This window comes from Coregonus lavaretus (genome assembly GCF_964263955.1).
Source record: "Coregonus lavaretus genome assembly, chromosome: 22".
NCBI classification, from domain to species: domain Eukaryota; kingdom Metazoa; phylum Chordata; class Actinopteri; order Salmoniformes; family Salmonidae; genus Coregonus; species Coregonus lavaretus.
The window spans coordinates 35637715-35659098 of NC_140009.1; the positions used below are offsets into that span (position 1 = coordinate 35637715).

At 42.5% G+C, this 21384-nt stretch overlaps 1 protein-coding gene across 2 annotated transcripts; it reads right to left on the bottom strand.

Moving 5' to 3' along the window:
- Window positions 1–1707: 1707 nt before the first annotated feature.
- LOC311150384 (rho GTPase-activating protein 4-like) lies at window positions 1708–21342 on the bottom strand. 2 transcript variants are annotated; one of them, XM_084187826.1, is made up of 22 exons: window positions 21268–21342; window positions 15062–15151; window positions 14201–14372; window positions 12457–12622; window positions 11573–11635; window positions 11273–11377; window positions 11038–11166; window positions 9972–10193; window positions 9712–9813; window positions 9303–9536; window positions 9031–9115; window positions 8571–8598; window positions 8359–8458; window positions 8213–8273; window positions 8014–8091; window positions 7339–7467; window positions 7136–7241; window positions 6104–6331; window positions 5950–5990; window positions 5632–5788; window positions 3302–3350; window positions 1708–3066 (listed from the first exon to the last, which is right to left on the bottom strand). In XM_084187826.1, exons 2-22 carry the CDS (start codon window positions 15126–15128, stop codon window positions 2902–2904), a joined length of 2487 nt encoding a protein of 828 aa, XP_084043952.1. In that variant the 5' UTR covers window positions 15129–15151; window positions 21268–21342; the 3' UTR covers window positions 1708–2901. The 2 variants fall into 2 exon arrangements, with proteins under 2 accessions (XP_084043952.1, XP_084043951.1); XM_084187825.1 differs by lacking the exon at window positions 21268–21342 and adding an exon at window positions 20203–20344.
- Between the last annotated feature and the right edge of the window lie 42 nt (window positions 21343–21384).

A 21384-nucleotide genomic window follows, 5' to 3' on the forward strand; every position in this document is an offset into this window, starting at 1 on the left:
ATGCCTTATGCCCTTGGGACGTCTCCTAGACCCTACGTCCTATACCCTTATGGAGATCTGAGAGGATTGGATAGTTGTAACTAAGGTGCTCGATTCAATCAGGTCCGCTTTAGCCAACATCCACATAGCGGTTGTTTTGGCGGTATCGGAGGTGGAACTGCGTTAGAGCAGTCAAATCCAAAAGTTGCTCCCGACATTATACCTAAAGTGGACATTACCATTGGCTGCACAAGAGAAATCCTATGCAGCCTTGTATACAAGTTTGAACACTGGAATGTGAGATGTAATCTACTGTTCGATTAGGATAATCTTTATTATTTAGTTTAATGATTTTTCATTTTGAGCATAATTATTTCTATGTAGCTTACACTTTCTCGTTCTGACCTTCCAACCCGAGTGGGGCAGGTGTGGCTTCGTGACAATGATCAGGGGCGTCATGCACCCCAAAAATCTGAGGGGGCACAAAGTACGTGAGGATGGCTGGGGGGGTGGTCCGGAGTTGGAAAATGTCACATTTTTCACTAGAACCAGATTTTTCCTGCAATCTAGAGCCATAATCATTATGCTTATTCTATGTAAAAAAAAAAGAAAAAAAGTATATTTTTCTTGCATAACCTCTTGAGTTATCTGTATCCTCCTGACTGGTGTTTCTTTTTTTTAAAGAAACTAAATATGCTTCTCTGCATCTCTTCTAAAATCTGCGAAAATAAATGTGAGTCTTATTCAGTACATTTAGGGAAATGGGGATACCTAGTCAATTGTCTTCTGCATTTAACCCAACCCCTTGAATCAGAGAGCTGCAGGGGGCTGCCTTAATTGACAACGGCTGCCTTAATTGACAACCACATCATCAGCACCCAGGGAGCAGTTGTTGGGGGTTAACTGCCTTGCTCAGGACGACAGATTTTTACTTTGTCAGTTACTGGCCCAACGCTGCTACCAGCCAGGCTATCTGCCGCCCAGTTATAGTGCCACAAGTGTAGGGGCAAATAGGGGTAGGGATAAATTTAGGATTGGGCATGTATATTTATCAATGTCTCCTCTGTGTGTGTGTGTGTGTGTGTGTGTGTGTGTGTGTGTGTGTGTTTGTGTGTGTGTGTGTGTGTGTGTGTGTGTGTGCATCCTGAACGATTAGCTAGCTAGATAGTATTCTGGAGGTTTGCTCCATGCCTCGTCTTGACGAAGACTTCCTGCAACGTTTCACACTTTTTCTGTGGCTCAAAGTGTTTCAAGCCTGTGCCGTTTCCTAATCCCAAACACAGATCATTACATTGTAAGAGTCACAGTGATTACATTATGTAATTTCTCCTTGTCAAACAGCTAATAATTGGATGCATATGGTGTTGGAGCACAGTGTACTGAAGACAGTGCAGGACATTTCAAGAACAGGAGAGACTAAAGCTGACTTTTCTGTCCAGCATCTCATTGACAGCCTGACTAGCCCAAAACTAAAAAATCTTCCCTAACCTTAACCCAAACCCTAACCCTAACCTAATTTTACCCAATTCAGAAATGAAATATCTGTTGCACATCAGCCACGTCCCATTGGTGGTCTCCATCCAGAACATACATTACTCACACACACGTACTGCATCCCCTCTGTGAGTTGGTGTTGCCATCTAGTGAGCAAAAGTCTAACTGCAAATGTCTTCTCTGTATCCGGTAAAATGTGAAGTACAGACCTACAGTAACATGGGAAATTCTGAACAAATTCAACATAAACATTTATTCAAACAATCATCAGATCCAGAAAACTATATAAAAATAGCAAGCGAACATAGAAAGCTTTTATCTCTGAAAGAATGAAACTAATCAGAATTAGAATTCACAGTTCATCGTTATCAGTTGCTCAGTGACTCAATCTCAGACAGGAGCTGGTCCAGGTTAAAATTGAACTTTCATCTGATAAAGGGGATAGAACATATATCTTATAGGATCTCTATGATAAAGACCATATGGCCTTTGAATGTCCATAATTATAGGCCTACCAAAACATGAACCTTTGGTGAACTGACCAAATCAGATAGTGAGCACTTGTCTTGGTGTTCACATTGGGCATAGAGGGCCTCCATAGGCCCATAACCATAAGAGCATAGAATACAAACAGCACTGATCATATAAGAGTAGCATGTTCTCCATTCATGAAGTTCCAGCAGTGCACATTCCAAGTCATTGTGGGTAAAATAAGTTATGATATATCAACTCAAAAGCTGCCATTGATTATGTAGCATTGGCATACAGTGAAAGTCACTGGGGTCACTGGAGTGTGTCACTGGGGTCACTGGAGTGTGTCACTGGGATCACTGGAGTGTGTCACTGGGGTCACTGGAGTGTGTTCTATCAAACACAGCCTGATCCCAGATACTGATCTGGGATCAGGCTAACAAAAAAAGGCTTCACAGTGGGAATCAAAATCTGTCTGTCCACTTGCAATAGCAAGATTCCCCTTTCTGCTGATAATCCAATGCTTTTCAAATCCATGGCGGGGAGTGTGCAAGTGCACACTTTGGGAAAAGTGTGGAGAATGGGGACACAGCCCTACAGTGAAAATAAGAGTGGGGGTCATTGGGGTGTGTTGTATCAAACACACTAACAAAAGGCTTCACAGTAGAAGTCAAACCCTGTTTGTCTGTGACTGTCCATTCACAGGCTTCACATTGCAGGCTGCTGTCTGAGCAGACGCATACTGAACAGTGAACTGACAACGGTTCATGTAACCCAGCTATCTGTAATCCCACTGTCAAAGGCTGCTGTCACAACCTGTCATCCTACACTGTGTCATCTCGTCTAAGTCTTTTGTCTCTCTCCTTCCTTTCATTCCCTCTCATTCATTTATTCATCCATCTAGCCATTCATTTATTCCGGTCCCCTCTTTCTTTCTACCAGTCCAGTTGGTCTGATCTAAACAGGTCTTTCATTTCTGCGCCCGACCCCTCCTTTCTTCTGCTGTGGAGGAAGATAGGAAGAGCGGGATGAGGTGACCAAGGGGGTGGAGGAGGAAGGAGGAGGGAACGATTGTCGAGAGAGAAGCTCCTTGAAGACTGCTCTCATCTGGTGGCAGACCTCCTGTGAGATGAAAAGAGGGAATGAGGGAGGAGAGAGGAGGGGGACAAAAGAGAAAGAAAGAGGACAGAGATGGTTTTTTTCACTGGACCGGAGTGGATTCCCTCTAGCGTGGTCGCAAACCTCTTATTATGTACGCTTAGTGAGTTCAGAAATGACAACAGTAATTGCTACAGCTGCTGCCGGTAATTACAGAAATAAATTATTAAATATTAGCTTAATGAAAAACATGTCAGACCTTGTCAACCTGAACTGTTATATCGTCACTGGATGACAGGTCCTGGGCTCTGTGAAAAACAGAAAGAGAGAAAGAGAGAGAGAGAGAGGGGGGAGAGAGAGAGATATTTCAGGTCCACCGCTTAAGCTTATTTAGGTCACTACAACTTATGACAATGAGTGCTAAAACTACAACAATAAAAAGTCAATATACCCTGTGAATAGCAGAGTAGATGGTACACATGTTACTACCAAAGTTACGGCTACAGTAGTTGATGCTCCTAGGAGGAGGAAGGGGAGGACCATCCTCAGTGAATTTCATTACAATTTTAAACATTTAAACAGTTATCGTTTTTAGATAAAACTATACTAAATATAATCACGTCACCAAATAATTGATTAAAATACACTATTTTGCAATGAAGGTCTACAGTAGCCTCAACAGCACTCTGTAGGGTAGCACCATGGTGTAGCCGGAGGACAACTAGCTTCCGTCCTCCTCTGGGTACATTGACTTCAATACAAAACCTTGGAGGCTCATGGTTCTCACCCCCTTCCATAGACCTACACAGTAATTATGACTAGGCCAACTCAGAGTATGCTATACTGTTCTTCTGAAATAGACTACATTTTCTTCATATCATGCTTCTTTAGACCTGTCTAAAATAAATATTGGATTTATTGTGACGGTGTAGGCTATATTACATGGGATTTATTATACTTTTTTAAATGTAGATGTTCCAAAGGTCTGCATCAGTGGCTTGTAGGCTATGTGTGGAAACCAGGAGATGTTAAATGTGTTTATGTTAATGAACGGTCAATTACCGTGAGACCGACAGTTACTTGCTTGACAATCACCAGCTGACAAAATCTCATGACCGCCACAGCCCTAACTATGACAACTTCCGGAGGACATCCTCTAACCTATCAGAGCTCTTGCAGCATGAACTGACATGTTGTCCACCCAATCAAAGGATCAGAGAATGAATATATTACTGAAAGCAAAAGCTACAGCTAGCTAGCACTGCAGTGCATAAAATGTGGTGAGGAGTTGACTCAAAGAGAGAGAAAGACAATAGTTGAACCAATTAATTTCTTCCAAAATGAAGGAGAAGCAAGAGAGAGAGATTTTGTCCTCTTTTTTCACTTTCAGTTTCACTTACTAGAAAATGCAGCTAGCTAGTCTAGCCTACTCAAACACCCTGCTCAAACAGAGGGATGCTATGTTAGCTAGCTGGCTATGACTATCCAACACAACACTGGAACTCTTTGAAGTCAAGGTAAGCTTTTTGTTTTACTAATTTATTTCCTCTGGGGACCGCCGTTGTAAGTGCTAAACTGCTTACTGACTGTACACTGTAACGTTACTGCATGATTGCAGCGGGTTTACTAACGTGTTAGTCCTATTAGCTATGTTGACTATGATGTTACTTTAGCTAATTTGGTGACAACGATGTAGGCTGTGTGTAGCGGTTATGATATGGTTTGGCTTGGAAAGGTTTTTTCGCCTGATCACATACAGCTGATGTATTGTGCAATGAAGACCACAAGCGAAGGGAAAAGGTGAGAGGAGGAGAGCACATAGATGTGAGAAGGAATACAACATGGCTGCTATGAAAGTGAACTGTGTTTACGTGTGATCAGGGGTGTATTCATTCCACCGATTCTGTTGAAAAACTTTTTTTAAACGGAAACAAACGGAACAAAATGGGGATAAACATACCTGAATTTGTCCAATAGAAACTCTCGTTTGCAACTGTTGGACTAATGATTACACCCTATATCAGCTAGATGCAGGCAAGAGTGTGCAAGGCGGTATTGAATGTGTCACTGTCTGTCACCTCAAATTTTTCTCTCGACGTGTGCACCTACGTTGTAAACTTTCATTCGTAGGCTAGGTTGTACCAGCCTCATGATGGATATAGGGAGAATTCGAGTATCATGTAGTAGCCTAAACCTATCACTGTTACATTGAACTGTGTGAATGGAATTTGAATAACAGTCATCCAATATGCTGTAATAGAAAAAAGGCCATGCTCATGAAAAAAAAATGTGTCCTCCCTCATCTTAAACGGCACTGATTTAAAGTCTCAGTGGTACAGGTACCACAGTAATAGGTGAAGTATCTTTTATGGTACTTGTGGTGTTATTTGCCTATTGCATCCTGATTGGCCATATGCTAATGAGGGCCTGTGGGAATGTAGGAGTTCATGAGGAAAGCATCTCTCTCTCTCATATGGCTTGTAATGTGAAGCAACGTGAAGTTAGCAATAAATGTGCCTTCATAAAGATACACCGTTAGTAGTTATTTTACTCACGTACAGACAAGTTTGATTATACGACAGTACTTACTCTTTGCGTATGTAGCCGGGGGAGCGAGACCTGCCCTGTAGAGCCATGGGGAAGTGTATGGTGAACTTTGCTCCAAGGGACAGACTTCCCCCTGCTGGGGATTGTCTGGAACTGCAGCTGCTGTTGGATCGAGATCGCTCTCCCTTTGACTCTGACTCTGGATCACAAAGAGTTATTACATTTATTTGACTGGGACAATGCACATCAATCAAGAGTTCTGTGAATGTTTCTCATAAAGCATAGATGGAAAAACAATATCCCTGTGTCAAATGATTGATTCTCAAACACACATGAAGTTAGCAGCCAGCCCCTTCTCACCTTCTTTACTGTGGAGTTCTGAATCCCCTTCTCCCTCCTCACTGCAAAATAAACACAGACGATCACCATCAAGTGTGTGTGTGTGTGCATGAGTATGTACTTGCGTGTGTGTTTGTCTAGGTCGCTGTCCATTTATCTGTGTGTTTTCTGTCACCAATCGTCTTGCTCCAGCGTCATGCATTTCTCATACACCGGTCCCTGTAGCTCGGTCAAGCTGGGGAAGATGCTCTCGTGCTGCAAGATGATGCCCTTCACCAGAGAGTTGATCTGAGGCTGCAGGGTAACGACATCATCATCCTGCAACCCTTGGACCAGACTGGGGCCGAAGCACACGGCCAAGTTATAGGGCTGCATCATGTTCTCATCGCTGTACTGGGAGACACTGGGGGAGAGATAGAGGGAGGTAGAGAGAGAGAGTGGGAGTGGGAGAGGGAAAAAGAGAGAGAGAGGGACAGAGAGATAGATAGAGAGAGAGGGGGGAGTGAGGGGAGGGAGAGAGTGAGAGAGAGAGAAAGAGAGAGGGAGGGAGGGAAGGAGAGAATAAGAGGGGGAAAGAGGGAAGGAGAGAGAAAGAGAGAGGGAGAGAGAGAGAGAGGGAAAGAGAGAGAAGAGGGCAAGAAGAATAAGAATAACAGAATAAGACAGCTGAAATGTCACAGTTGAACCAAATGGCTCCCTAACCCTTTGAAGAACCCTTTTTGGTTCCAGGTAGAAACCTTTTGGTTCCGGGTAGAACCCTTTTGGGTTCCATGAAAAACCCTTTCCACAGAGGGTTCTACATGGAACACAAAAGAGTTCAACCTGGAACCAAAACGGGTTCTACCTGGAACCAAAAAGGGTTCTCCTATGGGGACAGCCAAAGAACCCTTTTGGAACCCTTTTTTTTAATAAGAGTGTAGTGCACAACTTTTGACCAGAGCCTATATAGGGAATAGGGTGCCATTTGGGACACACCCTAAGTGTGTTTTAGAAAAGAGCTATCTAATCAAATGTCTGGCTCTCTCTGAGGTTCCTTCCTCTTCCTCTTCTTTTAACAGAGGGCTTTCTTTGTAATGCTGGCATTTGTAAGGGCTTTGTGGTGAGTCTGGTAAGTTTATGGTTAGTTCCCCTTGACAATGACATGGACAAATCTCAAACAAGTGTGTGTTTGTGGGAAATGTTTTAGAAACAGAACAAAGACACTTACTGATGGAGGAATGCAAAGAGGTATCTCATGACGATGATGACAGGTGGAGGATAGGAGGAGATGACTGATTTGAGTTTAGCTGCTCTCTCTGTCTCGTTGTCAATCTCTGGAAGGGTTGGGGGCAACAAGGAGAAAGCGTATGAAAACCTACCCAATGCACACATACACACGCACAACCCCCACTCACACACCCACACACTTACGTGCGTACTCCAGGAGTTGAGTGGTGCTGTCCTGAGGAAAGAGAGGGTTCTCCAGGGTTCTGAAGTAGAGCTTCAGTACTCCTGCTACTAAGTCTATGTCACACCTGCTCTCTGCCAGGGGGTCCTCTCCTACAGGGTACACCAAGGGCACATTGCCCACCATTATTAATGATCAACACTACAGCACTGGACTACGGCTTCCATAGACACCAGACCTAGGTTCAAATAATATTAACTTTCTTTCTAAATACTCTGACTGTTCAATTGAGCCTGGCTGGGCTTGCAGTTTTGGGACTATACCATTGGTTACATTGCACCAGGCCAGCTCAGTCCAGTAAAGACAAAGTATTTGAAACAGATACTTTGAACCCAGGTTTGTACTAGATGCAGCTAGAGCAGCAGGCAAGGAGCAGGTTGATGTTTATTGGGATGAATATTGTCCTGGAGGCAGCACTGAGCGGTTTCTGCTAGATGGGCCAGCCGCAAAGTCAAAATTGGCTATATCTTATAAAAACAAACATTTAAGGTTAGGGTTAGGCATAAGGTTAGCAGTGTGGGTAAGATTAGGGTTAGGTTTAAAATCAGACTGTATTACTTTGTGGCTAGGCCACCTAGTGACCACCCCGCAGAGCTGCCTCCAGGACAGGATTTATCCCAATAAACAGCAGACCCTACCTCTCTCAAATGCATCTCTCAGACTGTTGACCTCGGCCTGAGACCCTGGTACTCTGAAGATACCCTCGTGGTGGAGACCTACAGTATAGGATTGATTGACAGACAGACATAAAGACTTTCATAGATACACGCTACAGTACATTAACTGTTTGTAATATACAGTATCAATATGCACCAAACATGCACAATAATGGCTCACCATTGAGGTTGATGAAGCGAATGCAGCTTTCCACAACCACTGGGATCTCTTGCCCCGATGCCTGAGAATATAGGGAGACGTTTATTGAAATCAGGATACTAAGGAGGAGAATGAGATGTAGACAGACAGCAACAGTAGGCTGGTACCTGTATGAACGAGAGCATGTCTCCAGTGAAGAGTTTGTGGGTGAACTGGACGCTAGGTTGACCCTTCATCCTAACACGAACAGACTTCCTGGAGTTTTCTCTACAGGGGGGAGGAGACACCACTAGTCAGTTAAGTATAAGACAGTGCACTAAGCTGTTATGTTACTCTTATGAGGTTGTTATAAAGGCCTTAAAGAGGAATGTAACTTTACCTGGGTGGATGACCATTTGTTGCTTCAGCTAGGAAGAGAAGAAAAAGCAACAATTAGGATAGCTGTAACACCTGTATTATATGAAATTAAGAGCCAAAATGACACTTGGGCAATTTGGGAACAACAATGAGTGTACTGTATATGGGGCTTTACTACAAAGTCATGTCGAACAGTTTTGTGTGTATTTGAGAGTTTGGGACTATACGGTCCTAACTGAAAATTTTTGATTCTGAGATAATTGCTATTACAAGTTCCGAACCCTCATTGGTTTAAATGGTGTCAGCAATTTTTATCTTGTATTCTTTTGAAATTGACAACATACATTGGGGTATTTAGAGTACTATATCAGTAGAGAACATTGAGCAGAACAAGGCTATGTCAATAACTACATTTTGACTAAAATGCAGATAGAACCTTATAGTCTCAAGCTCTCGTATTGTAGCAGTGGTTAGTGCTGTACCTTTCTCTACAGCCACTTTAAGCAGATCATGTTTCGCCTGTAGTTTGGATACCAGAGAGCTTTTACAGAGATACTCCTTCACTTTCTGAGAGAAGAATCAAACACAATTCAAAATTGGCATCATCATCATTATCATCGTCATTGTCTTTGTCATCATCACCACCACCATCATCTCCTTGTATTTCATTTTCATCATTACCATAACCCCCATTATTATAGTGCACTACTTTTGGCCTGACCCTTATGTGTAGGTCAGTGTAATAATGACTCACAGTACAGTAGAGGATCTCAGTCTCCTGCAGGTTGGCTCTGCGTCTGGCCAGACTGGGTCTGTTACTGCTGCTGGACAGGCTCTCATTACTTCCCCCCTGACCTTGGCTCTGAGACGGGGACTGGGGATGGAGCAGGGAGCCCTGGGTCTGGCTGTTGGAGGGTGGAGGATCTAGGTCATCATCACTGATACCTTCCAGCAGGGCAGAGCGGGCCGCCCGCAGAGTCTTATCTGCCTAGGAGGGAGAGAGTGTGTAGTGAATATGATGGAATCCATCTTATCCACTACAAGATCGATTTTAAGCTTTTGAGGGGGTCAAGGCTCGGTTACTGTAAAGCATTTTATGTCAACTGTTGATTAAAAATAGGCTTTATACATTTGATTGATTGATTGGGTGGACTGGACTTTACCTCCTCCGTTTCCTGGGTGAACACGGTGAGTTTAGATTGTAGCTGTTGGAACCTGGTCTCCATCTCACCCCTAATCTCCTGCTCTGTACTCACCTCACACACCTGAGAGGAACAGGGACAGGGAAGAATCAGGTGATATCAGACAGGTCGGAGCAAAGACACATGACATCAAGATACACAGCCCACACACTCTCACATTCTCAAACATAAAAGCACACACACAACCCATCAACCGACAGCCCCCCACCCACACACCCTACCTGGTCTCCGTCGTGTGGCTGGTAGTGGAAGCGGAGGGGCAGACAGAAGGTGTTGGTGTGTGTCTGTAGCAGGTTGTCTCTGTCCTGACTCTGGTCCAGTCCAGACACAGCACTTTGGAGCTGCTGGAGCCCTCCACTCAGGTTCTGCTGACAGTAGGACCGGCTGGACAGGTAGGCCAACAGCACACGCGACAGAGACAGGTGGTAGCCCACATCTGAACACTGAGAGAGACACAGAGAGATGACACTGGGATAAGCCTATGTGTTAATGTTGTAGGCAGGGTTGGGGTCAAATCCATTTCAATGCAGTCAATTCAGGAAGTAAACTGAAAAATAGGAATTGGAATACGCCATGCAAGTGAAGCGTTCCTACATCATATTAATGTCCATGGTCTTTTGAATGGACTTCAAGATTATATCATGAAAACGCGGTCATATAAGATAAATATACAATTATATTTGTGTTTGTGGATTCATTTACTTCTGCCAGATACCTTTTATGACATGTTTGCACTGAAGAGCATTGCGTTACATTTTTGCCCATTAAAGGCCATTCAAAAAGCCTACAAAAGTTCAAAACTACTTGCCGCGTCACTTTCATGGCGTATTTCAGTTTACTTCCTGAATTGAATTAAATGGACTTGACCCCAACCCTACTTGTAGATATTATGTTGGATGCACATTGTATTGTAAAGTATTGTAAGTAACCTTGGCTTGTGTGAGCCAGAACTGCTCATAGAAGCAGGAACCTATCTCCTGTTTCTGTAGTGTGATGTACAAGTACACCCCTTGGACAGTACGCTAGTCTATGGCAGGGCCTTACCCCCAATCTATCTCCTTAATGCTTAGTGCCAGGCAGAGATGGCTCGGATCCCATTTTTACAATCTTTGATATGACTCGGCCGGGGATCGAACTTCCATCCTTCTAATCTCAGGGCAGACACAAGGCCGCTGAGTTCGCATCATTGTATTGTAGTCATTGTGTTTTATGGCTGGTACTTTTCAGTACAATCCAATGTCTTCCCTATTGGCGCCAGACAGACAGCAGCTGTGAAGCACCACTCACATCTATGAGTGAGGAGATGTCCTGGAGATAGTACTTGTTCATGGAAGCATTGGCTGCAGCTAGGTTGAGGAGGTAGTCGTTACGAGCCTTGGTGCACTTCAGCTGAATCTCCTGCACTTTACACTGTCTCTGGAAAAACACATAGGAATGAGCCATTACACATACAGACACAGACTCACACAGACACACAGATCTCCATACTTTAACTCATTTAGAGATGTGAGCTGTTCTTTACTTTCTCAATCTTCTTAGAAGCGCCTTGTTTCTGTTTCTCTGCTTCCTTCAGCTTTCCCTCTGCAGACACATAATCTGACTGGTACTGGTAGTAGGTCCTCCATGCCTGCAAGCCAGGAGAAACACACACACACACACACATTGACGCACACACACACACACACACATAGAACATCCATCAACATGCCATATCATGCAAATACCAAGACGACAACTTTACATTTCACAGTGTCCTATTTTAGAAAATATGCCATATTTTGTTTGTTGACTGGTGTCTGTTTCCTACACATGTTGGACTTACTGTCTGTAGCTCTGTGGTGACTTTCAGTAGACCATCCTGTAACTGCGTACAGACATCTTTACTCTGGAAATAAAGAGATCAACCAATAAATATGTTAGATGAATAGAGAATGAAACAGAGGCAGAGGCAAAGATGGAGATAGAGACAGATTAGAGATGGAGAGAGAGAGAGATTAGAGATTAGAGATAGAGACAGATTAGAGATGGAGACAGAGAGAGAGAGCGAGAGAGAGAGAGAGAGAGAGAGAGAGAGAGACAGAGAGAGAGAGAGAGAGAGATATATATATAGAGAGAGAGAAAGAGAGAGAGATAGAGATAGAGAGAGAGAGAGAGAGAGAGAGAGAGAGAGAGAGAGAGAGAGAGAGAGAGAGAGAGAGAGAGATTAGAGAGAGAGAGAGAGAGAGAGAGATTACAGATAGAGACAGATTACAGATGGCGATAGAGAGAGATTAGAGATTAGAGATAGTGAGAGATTAGAGATAGAGACAGATTATAGATAGAGAAATAGAGACAGATTAGAGATAGAGACAGGTGAGAGATAGAGACAGATTAGAGATAGAGACAGATTAGCAATAGAGAGAGAGATTAGAGATATAGACAGATTAGAGATAGAGACAGATTAGAGATAGAGAGAGAGAAAGATTAGAGATTAGAGATAGAGACAGATTAGAGATGGAGACAGAGAGAGAGAGAGACAGAGAGAGAGAGAGAGAGAGAGAGAGAGAGAGAGAGAGAGAGAGAGAGAGAGAGAGAGAGAGAGAGAGAGAGAGAGAGGTTAGAAATTAGAGATAGGAATAGGACTCCCCAGGACTCCCTGGAAAACAGTGCAAATGTTACTGAGCTAACTATCCTGGTTGAATAAATCAAATGAAGATAGAGCAGTACCCTCTTGGCCAGTCGCTGTGTGATCTCCAGACAGTGGGTGAGGGGCTCGGTGAGGGTGGTCCTACAGATTTCACTCAGACCACTGTGGTCTCTGCTCTCCTGTCTGGTCTGAGCCAAGAGCACCAGCCAACACTGGGCCACAGACTGGCCACTACAGGGCTCCTTTCTGAAAGATAGAGGCACAGGGAATGGACATGGTTTAACCATAGACATGGTTACCATAGAGTTACACAAATGGAAAATACTAGAATGGAAAATACTAGAATGGGAAATTAAAAAACACTGTTTTTTAGTTCTGGAATAGGCTTAATATGTGTCTGGGAAACATGTAATTGGTAGCATGGCATAAGAGTGGATTCAGAGACACAAAGACCATCTCAACTCTAGCCTGATCCCAGACAAAGACCATCTCAATTCTAGTCTGATCCCAGATCTGTTTGTGCCGTCTTGCCAACTAAATGACCATAGGACTCTCAGATCCACCTCTACGCAGACGACACCATTTTGTATACATCTGGCCCTTCATTGGACACTGTGTTAACAAACCTCCAAACGAGCTTCAATGCCATACAACACTCCTTCAGTAGCCTCCAACTACTCTTAAACACTAGTAAAACTAAATGCATGCTTTTCAATCGAACGCTGCTGGCACCCGCCCACCCGACTAGAATCACCACTCTTGACGGGTCTGACCTAGAGTATGTGGACAACTACAAATACCTAGGTGTCTGGTTAGACTGTAAACTCTCCTTCCAGACTCACATAAAGAATCTCCAATCCAAAGTTAAATCTAGAATCGGCTTCCTATTTCGCAACAAAGCCTCCTTCACTCATGCTGCCAAACATGCCCTCGTAAAACTGACTATCCTACCGATCCTTGACTTCGGCGATGTCATTTACAAAATAGCCTCCAACACTCTACTCAGCAAATTGGATGTAGTCTATCACAGTGCCATCCGTTTTGTCTCCAAAGCCCCATACACTACCCACCACTGTGACCTGTACGCTCTTGTTGGCTGGTCCTCACTACATGTTCGTCGTCAAACCCACTGGCTCCAGGCCATCTATAAATCACTGCTAGGCAAATCCCCGCCTTATCTTAGCTCATTGGTCACCATAGCAGCACCCACCCGTAGTCTGCGCTCCAGCAGGTATATCTCACTGGTCATTCCCAAAGCCAACACCTCCTTTGGCCGCCATTCCTTCCAGTTCTCTGCTGCCAATGACTGGAACGAATTGCAAAAATCTCTGAAGCTGGAGACTCTTATCTCCCTCACTAACTTTAAGCATCAGTTGTCAGAGCACCTTACCGATCACTGCACCTGTACACAGCTCATCTGAAATTAGCCCACCCAACTACCTCACCCCTATATTGTTATTTATTTTGCTCTTTTGCACCCCAGTATCTCTATTTGCACATAATCTCTTGCACATCTAGCATTCCAGTGTTAATACTATTGTAATTATTTTGCACTATAGCCTATTTATTGCCTTACCTCCATAACTTACTACATTTGCACACACTGTATTTATATTTTCTGTTGTATTTTTGACTTTATGTTTTTTACCCCATATGTAACTCTGTGTTGTTTTTATCGCACTGCTTTGCTTTATCTTGGCCAGGTCGCAGTTGTAAATGAGAACTTGTTCTCAACTGGCTTACCTGGTTAAATAAAGGTGAAATAAAATAAAAAAAGAAATAGGACTAACAGACATAGCACGGACAGAGCTTGGAGCAACTTACCTTTTGATTTTGGAGGTGAACCTCTCTGACAATTTGTCAAGTGAGCGTGCATACTCCCCTTCTATCTCACTGCGTCTACGCAGGTAGTCTGTCAGGTCTTGAAGCTGCTGAGATTTCTGCTCCAACTGCAGGTCCAACACCTTCAACTGGTCCACCAACTGACAACGCACCTCTTGGGGTGGGAAGGGGAGAGGGGGAGGGAGGGAGGTGAGTGAGAGGGAAAGAGAGAGAGAGAGAGAGAGAGAGAGAGAGAGAGAGAGAGAGAGAGAGAGAGAGAGAGAGAGAGAGAGAGAGAGAGAGAGAGAGAGAGAGAGAGAGAGAGAGAGAGAGAGAGAGAGAGAGAGAGAGAGAGAGAGAGAGAGAGAGAGAGAGAGAGAGAGAGAGAGAGAGAGAGAGAGAAAGAAAGAAAGAAAGAAAGAAAGAAAGAAAGAAAGAAAAAAAGAAAGAAAGAAAGAAAGAAAGAAAGAAAGAAAGAAAGAAAGAAAGAAAGAGGGAAGTAGAGAGATATATAAAGAGGGATGCCTCCATTTTGTTTACTGACTTTGAATAGGGAATGAGTTCCCTATGTCCTGTACATGTAGACCTTGAACCAAATGCTGAAGGTGACTGTTGTGTTGTACCATTGGGTCCATTATGTTTACAGTCAACAAGCATATGACTGTAAGTCGCTTTGGATAAAAGCGTCTGCTAAATGGCATATTATTATTATTATTATTATTATTTAATATGGACTCAGTCTGTGACTAATAGACATGCATGAAACTAGAACTATGTTATACCAACCAGAAGGGGAACATGAAAGATGAGCTGTACAGTAGAGTAACGTTAGAGGGTAAAAACAATAACAAGGATTTCCCTTACCTTTGATTTGTGTGTCATAGTCAACAACACCAACTCTCTCTTTTCTCAGCTTCGCATGTGACGTCATTGTTGCTCCGACAGGGTGAAACTCTGTTGCAAAGAGATGTCAATAATTCCACAAGGTTTTCTACAATAGTTTAACCTGAAATGTTACAACCAACCTGCTACCTAGTTCCTGACAAAACCCTCACTGTACCCATGTCTCTTAGAGTGTGTGTGTGTGTGTGTGCAGCTAATGACCCGACATCCGGGACAAAGTCCACCTCATTATTGACGTAACTCTTGAAAACCTTTCTATCTATACTTGTAATGTATACTACACTACTGCACCTGATACAATCTGTTCCAAACACTTTGTAACAACACTCTGTGACACTCTTTGATTACAATGCAGACTGACAGACTCCACAGTATCCGCCTATTACAGATAGACTGACTGAGATAGAGTGAATGTAAACAGTACTCTCTTTCTGTAATACATCTCCTAGTTCAACCCAGCCTGCCTCTGAAGCGATAGCTGCGTAGAAAGCCAGTTGGCATGTAATGCACCGTACTGTAGTACGCTGTGCAAAAATAGCAGCAGCAACATTTCAGCTGCCCTATAGATAGTCCTGTACCACCACCACCAGGCACTGTCACTGAGCGGATGTTTGTGTTACAAGCTACAGGTGGTTTCACTAATAGATTCAGTAACTGTGACCAATGCCCCCTCTAATTATTTCCAGCACTGAGCAAATTTCAGGTCTGCTGAGCGCAAACTTGAACATTGTGAAAATTCTATGCAACTTCCAGCGCGCGTTTACTGCGAACACTGAGGCTGTACCCGCTTTAAGTTACAGTTTTAACAGTGGCCATGTAGGCTACTGTGGCTATTTGATCATAATGTAGGCCTGCCAAAGTGGCCTACCATCAAAAACAATGGAGAAAACACATCCCATAATATTTTAACATGGAAATAGCTGTTTTATCATTCAGCCTACAGTAGCAGCCAATGTGTGGTGTTCAATAGCCTACATTGCATGAGACTTTTGAAAAAAACCTGCATGGCTTGACATTAACCTGTTCATCCACTTGTCCGTCAGACAAGGAGGTGACTGAAAATGTTGTTGTGTTTTTGAAGCAAGAAACCACGTTACAAAATAAAATGCATTATTATTCCCATACCATTATTACAGAGAATCAGACAAATTATGCAACCCTCTGCCTATTGGCTACTTAGCTTACTCAAGCCTGTCTCAAAATATAACACTGACCCTTTAAGACAAAAAAAAGCTCTTTACCTGACTCGCTTTTCAAAGATGTCTAGAAATGTACAGTGGGAAAAAAAAGTATTTAGTCAGCCACCAATTGTGCAAGTTCTCCCACTTAAAAAGATGAGAGAGGCCTGTAATTTTCATCATAGGTACACGTCAATTATGACAGACAAATTGAGATTTTTTTTTCTCCAGAAAATCACATTCTAGGATTTTTAATGAATTTATTTGCAAATTATGGTGGAAAATAAGTATTTGGTCACCTACAAACAAGCAAGATTTCTGGCTCTCACAGACCTGTAACTTCTTCTTTAAGAGGCTCCTCTGTCCTCCACTCGTTACCTGTATTAATGGCACCTGTTTGAACTTATCAGTATAAAAGACCAAAGAGCTGTCAAAGGACACCAGAAACAAAATTGTAGACCTGCACCAGGCTGGGAAGACTGAATCTGCAATAGGTAAGCATCTTGGTTTTAAGAAATCAACTGTGGGAGCAATTATTAGGAAATGGAAGACATACAAGACCACTGATAATCTCCCTCGATCTGGGGCTCCACGCAAGATCTCACCCCGTGGGGTCAAAATGATCACAAGAACGGTGAGCAAAAATCCCAGAACCACACGGGGGGACCTAGTGAATGACCTGCAGAGAGCTGGGACCAAAGTAACAAAGCCTACCATCAGTAACACACTACGCCGCTAGGGACTCAAATCCTGCAGTGCCAGACGTGTCCCCCTGCTTAAGCCAGTACATGTCCAGGCCCGTCTGAAGTTTGCTAGAGTGCATTTGGATGATCCAGAAGAGGATTGGGAGAATGTCATATGGTCAGATGAAACCAAAATAGAACTTTTTGGTAAAAACTCAACTCGTCGTGTTTGGAGGACAAAGAATGCTGAGTTGCATCCAAAGAACACCATACCTACTGTGAAGCATGGGGGTGGAAACATCATGCTTTGGGGCTGTTTTTCTGCAAAGGGACCAGGACGACTGATCTGTGTAAAGGAAAGAATGAATGGGGCCATGTATCGTGAGATTTTGAGTGAAAACCTCCTTCCATCAGCAAGGGCATTGAAGATGAAACGTGGCTGGGTCTTTCAGCATGACAATGATCCCAAACACACCGCCCGGGCAACGAAGGAGTGGCTTCGTAATAAGCATTTCAAGGTCCTGGAGTGGCCTAGCCAGTCTCCAGATCTCAACCCCATAGAAAATATTTGGAGGGAGTTGAAAGTCCGTGTTGCCCAGCGACAGCCCCAAAACATCACTGCTCTAGAGGAGATCTGCATGGAGGAATGGGCCAAAATACCAGCAACAGTGTGTGAAAACCTTGTGAAGACTTACAGAAACCGTTTGACCTGTGTCATTGCCAACAAAGGGTATATAACAAAGTATTGAGAAACTTTTGTTATTGACCAAATACTTATTTTCCACCATAATTTGCAAATAAATTCATTAAAAATCCTACAATGTGATTTTCTGGATTTTCTTTCCTAATTTTGTCTGTCATAGTTGACGTGTACCTATGATGAAAATTACAGGCCTCTCTCATCTTTTTAAGTGGGAGAACTTGCACAATTGGTGGCTGACTAAATACTTATTTTCCCCACTGTACATGTTTTGTGCTCTTGTAGGAAGCAATCACTCCCCTATTGCTGACTACAAATGATCTATAACTGGGCTAATAGCTCACTAACTAGCAAAGGATATGAACTAAATGTGCACACGTGGCTACATGCAGCTCTCGCTTTGATCTCAAAACAAGCGCATCTACTCACGACCGCTCATGCTGTAAACACAGTCCAGTTCAAAGTAAATGGCCACACCGGTCTGTGTATAGTACGGGCTGAGTAGTGCGTGTCAATGCAATAGAATCCTACTCCGATGCGTTCTGCCTACAACAAAATATTTGGCATAGATCGTTTTGTTTCAGTATGTTGCATTGAAAGTGACTAATATTGTATTGATTCGATCACAATTGCCACCGTAAAGGGAAACATTGATAGTGTTAACAGGGAAAACTTGAGAACAGTGGTCACCAACCTAGTCAAGATCACTTTGAGTCAACATGCAAGCCGAGATCTACTGCTCAGATCTGTTTTTAACATGACTTAAAAAATTTAAGCCTATGCAACATTAACCATTCAAAAACAGTACTGTAGCAATGAGGTTTGTGAAGTAAGCTATAGGCCCAATACATTATCAATTGCCCTGCCAACTAATGCAGTGTTGTACGGGTCATTTAAAAAAAAAAAAAATCAAAGTTTGAGGTAGGCTATATGATCACACTGGTAATAGATATGTTGTTGTATTACTTGTGAAGCACAGCTGAGAGCATACATTTAAATAATTAGCTTTCTATTTTTATTTTACTGGGCTGATGGTGATGGTCAGTCTCAGCGGAGGGAGAGAGCAGCAGACTGAGGGTCCACCTCTCAACATCCCTCTGCTCTCCCTTTCCTCCACTGACACTGACCAAAAAGGGACACCGTCTTCCAGATGATGGTGAAACTCGAGTCGCACCGCGTTATTTCTGCCTCATGCACAAATTCATGTTGTTACCCCTACGAACAGAGAAAGTGAAATATTCCTCGATATATTTTAAAAAACAAGCCGCTAATAATAACAACAACGCAAGCCTATAGATACACTTTCCTTCTCATTAATTACTGCTGCAGTGCTTGTTGTAGCACTGAGTGGAAATATGAATAATGTGCATTTTATGGCTTATAAAAGTGTTGAATACAAAGTGTTGACAGTGCTGAGTAAGAACTTAAACATGAACTCACTCATAAAAACAGCATCTCTTTGCTGTACTCGTTGACAGTCTCTCTCTAGTCATAGTTTTAAACGTTTTGAAATCTCACAGTATCAACTTTGCTGTAGCTTTCTTTTATGCCAGCTACGTTACTGCAGACAAGGTCATCTGAGCCATCCTTTGGCCAGCGGTAGTCTTTTAGTGCACTTGATTTGCTCTCTGGGCCCGCTGGGAAGGCAGAGTTTGTACCTTCAGACACATGACATGTTTATCGTTGTGTTCTTTATAGAAATTTTGCCGATCGACTAGGAATGCCTTGAAGATCGACCAGTCGGTGACTACTGCTCTAGAAAGTTGCGTGAAGTTCAATCTCGTGCTTCTCTCTGTGGGCTGATATTTCTGCATGGCAGTCCTGGGGAGCTACGCAGCAGTCTTGGGCTACTGCACACGTGCAGTTTAGAGGAAACATTGACTGGGACAATAGTTATGATCATGGTGGGACTAAAGAAACTATACAGTCAATCCTTCAATTCTAGTTGACATGATTTGTAGATTATATCAGTTTACAAAACAGTAACTACAGTTACTGGTTTATGACTATATAATTTCATGTCAGTCAGACCCAGCCAGTCAATGTTGCTTTTCTGTTCAATAGTCCTGGTGTTGTTGGTATAATGGTGATCTGATGATACAACATAATTTTCCTTTCTTCCTCTTTATGTTGGATCCAGAGTCATTAACTTGTCCAGTGGATGAGAGAAAAGAGAAGTCTTTATGGATTTGTGTTGTTTTTTGTTCCTTATGTTAGGTACTGTAAAAGGCCTGAGAGGTGAGTCTGCTAAATGACTCAAATGTAATGTAAATGTAGGTGGATCAATTAACTACAGTTCAACTGCCATTTACGCAGTTATTAATACTGGTGTCTTTTTTACTCATTCTGTGCTGTTATTTACAGAGACAATACAATAAAACTTTCTGTATACCAAATTAATCTAATCTAATCTAATTTCCTTTGTCACATACTAAACAACAGGTGTAGACTAACAGTGAAATGCTTACTTAGGAGCCCTTCCCAACAATGCAGAGAAAAAAAAGACAAATAGAAAAATAATAACATGAGGAATACAGTTACCTTAAGGGGAATTATTGATTGAGAGCTCAACCAGTCAGTACATGATCACTGCCTGGAATTTGAATTGCCTTTAATGAAGTTAGTAGTTCATATTATTGGCGTGTTTTCTGCCTCTCTGTTTCTCTGTTGTGTGTCTGTCACTGATCCTCCAATAGAGACACCTCTAGTGATCTTTTGAAAGGGGAAGGACAGGGTTGGTGTTTCCTGTGTCAGGCACACACACTCTCATGCACGTACACACACACACAAACATACACACACACACTGAAGAGCAAATTAGGACTCACTTGACCTCACTAACCATGAGTCACTTGACTTCTCTTTCTCCGTCTCCCACCATCCCTCTCTCACTCTTCACTGACAACTAACTTCCTCTTCTCTTTTCAAAAACGTCACTAATCAGCATTCTCTTAATTTACAATTCAATCCTACATTTCACACAGCTGTTTTACACTCTTCCCAAGTTCACTCCTTTTCATTTCTTTTAAACAAAACAACATTTCCCTGTGATTTCGTCAATCCATCTAGATAGGTATACCTATAGGTTCATCTATATATGTGCATGTAGTTTACCTATAGGTCTATTGCATTTCCATTTAAAATTTGTAACACATTTCATGTATCTTAATAATATGCTTTTTAGAAAGCAGCTGTTGTACAGCATGTTGTTTTTACACACTTTGTCACCCTTTCCTTTCTCCTTCACTATGTGATCATCATTGAATAACCCAACAGGAATTTGAGTTTATTACCATCATCAGGCAGGGTACCAATTCTTAACTGACATTCACTGGTCAGTTTTAACTGGAAGACCATTTTGTAGTTGCTGTATCTAAGGCTTATTTACATGTATTACCATATGTACTAATGTGGTGTTTCACAGTTTATGGTCCAGCCACAACCACAGATAAAAGTCATAGTGGGGTGAGATACACATTAAGATTTACTGTATTTATAACTGTCAAACAGCAAAGAAACCACATTGACAGGAAGTTGAGAAAATGTAACCTCACAAATTGGGAAATGAATGTCCTAGTTATTCGGTTATGAAAATTAGATTCTTACCAGAGATTATTTTTAATACTCTTCTTTTCCACGGTGAGTAACATTTATCTCCCAAAGATAACTTCTCTCTTCCTCCTCCTTCTTACATTAAACACATAAACCTGGGTGCTCTCTCTC

Bases quoted from the DNA above. Each gene is read 5' to 3' on its own strand.
- LOC311150384 (XM_084187826.1), bottom strand. From the start codon at position 15,128: ATGACGTCACATGCGAAGCTGAGAAAAGAGAGAGTTGGTGTTGTTGAC. The intron at 8,274-8,358 runs GTACCAGCCTAC...CTATATTCTCAG, and splicing joins ACATGCTCTCGTTCATACAG to GCATCGGGGCAAGAGATCCC. The intron at 7,468-8,013 runs GTAGGGTCTGCT...TGTACCCTGTAG, and splicing joins GAGAGATGCATTTGAGAGAG to GAGAGGACCCCCTGGCAGAG.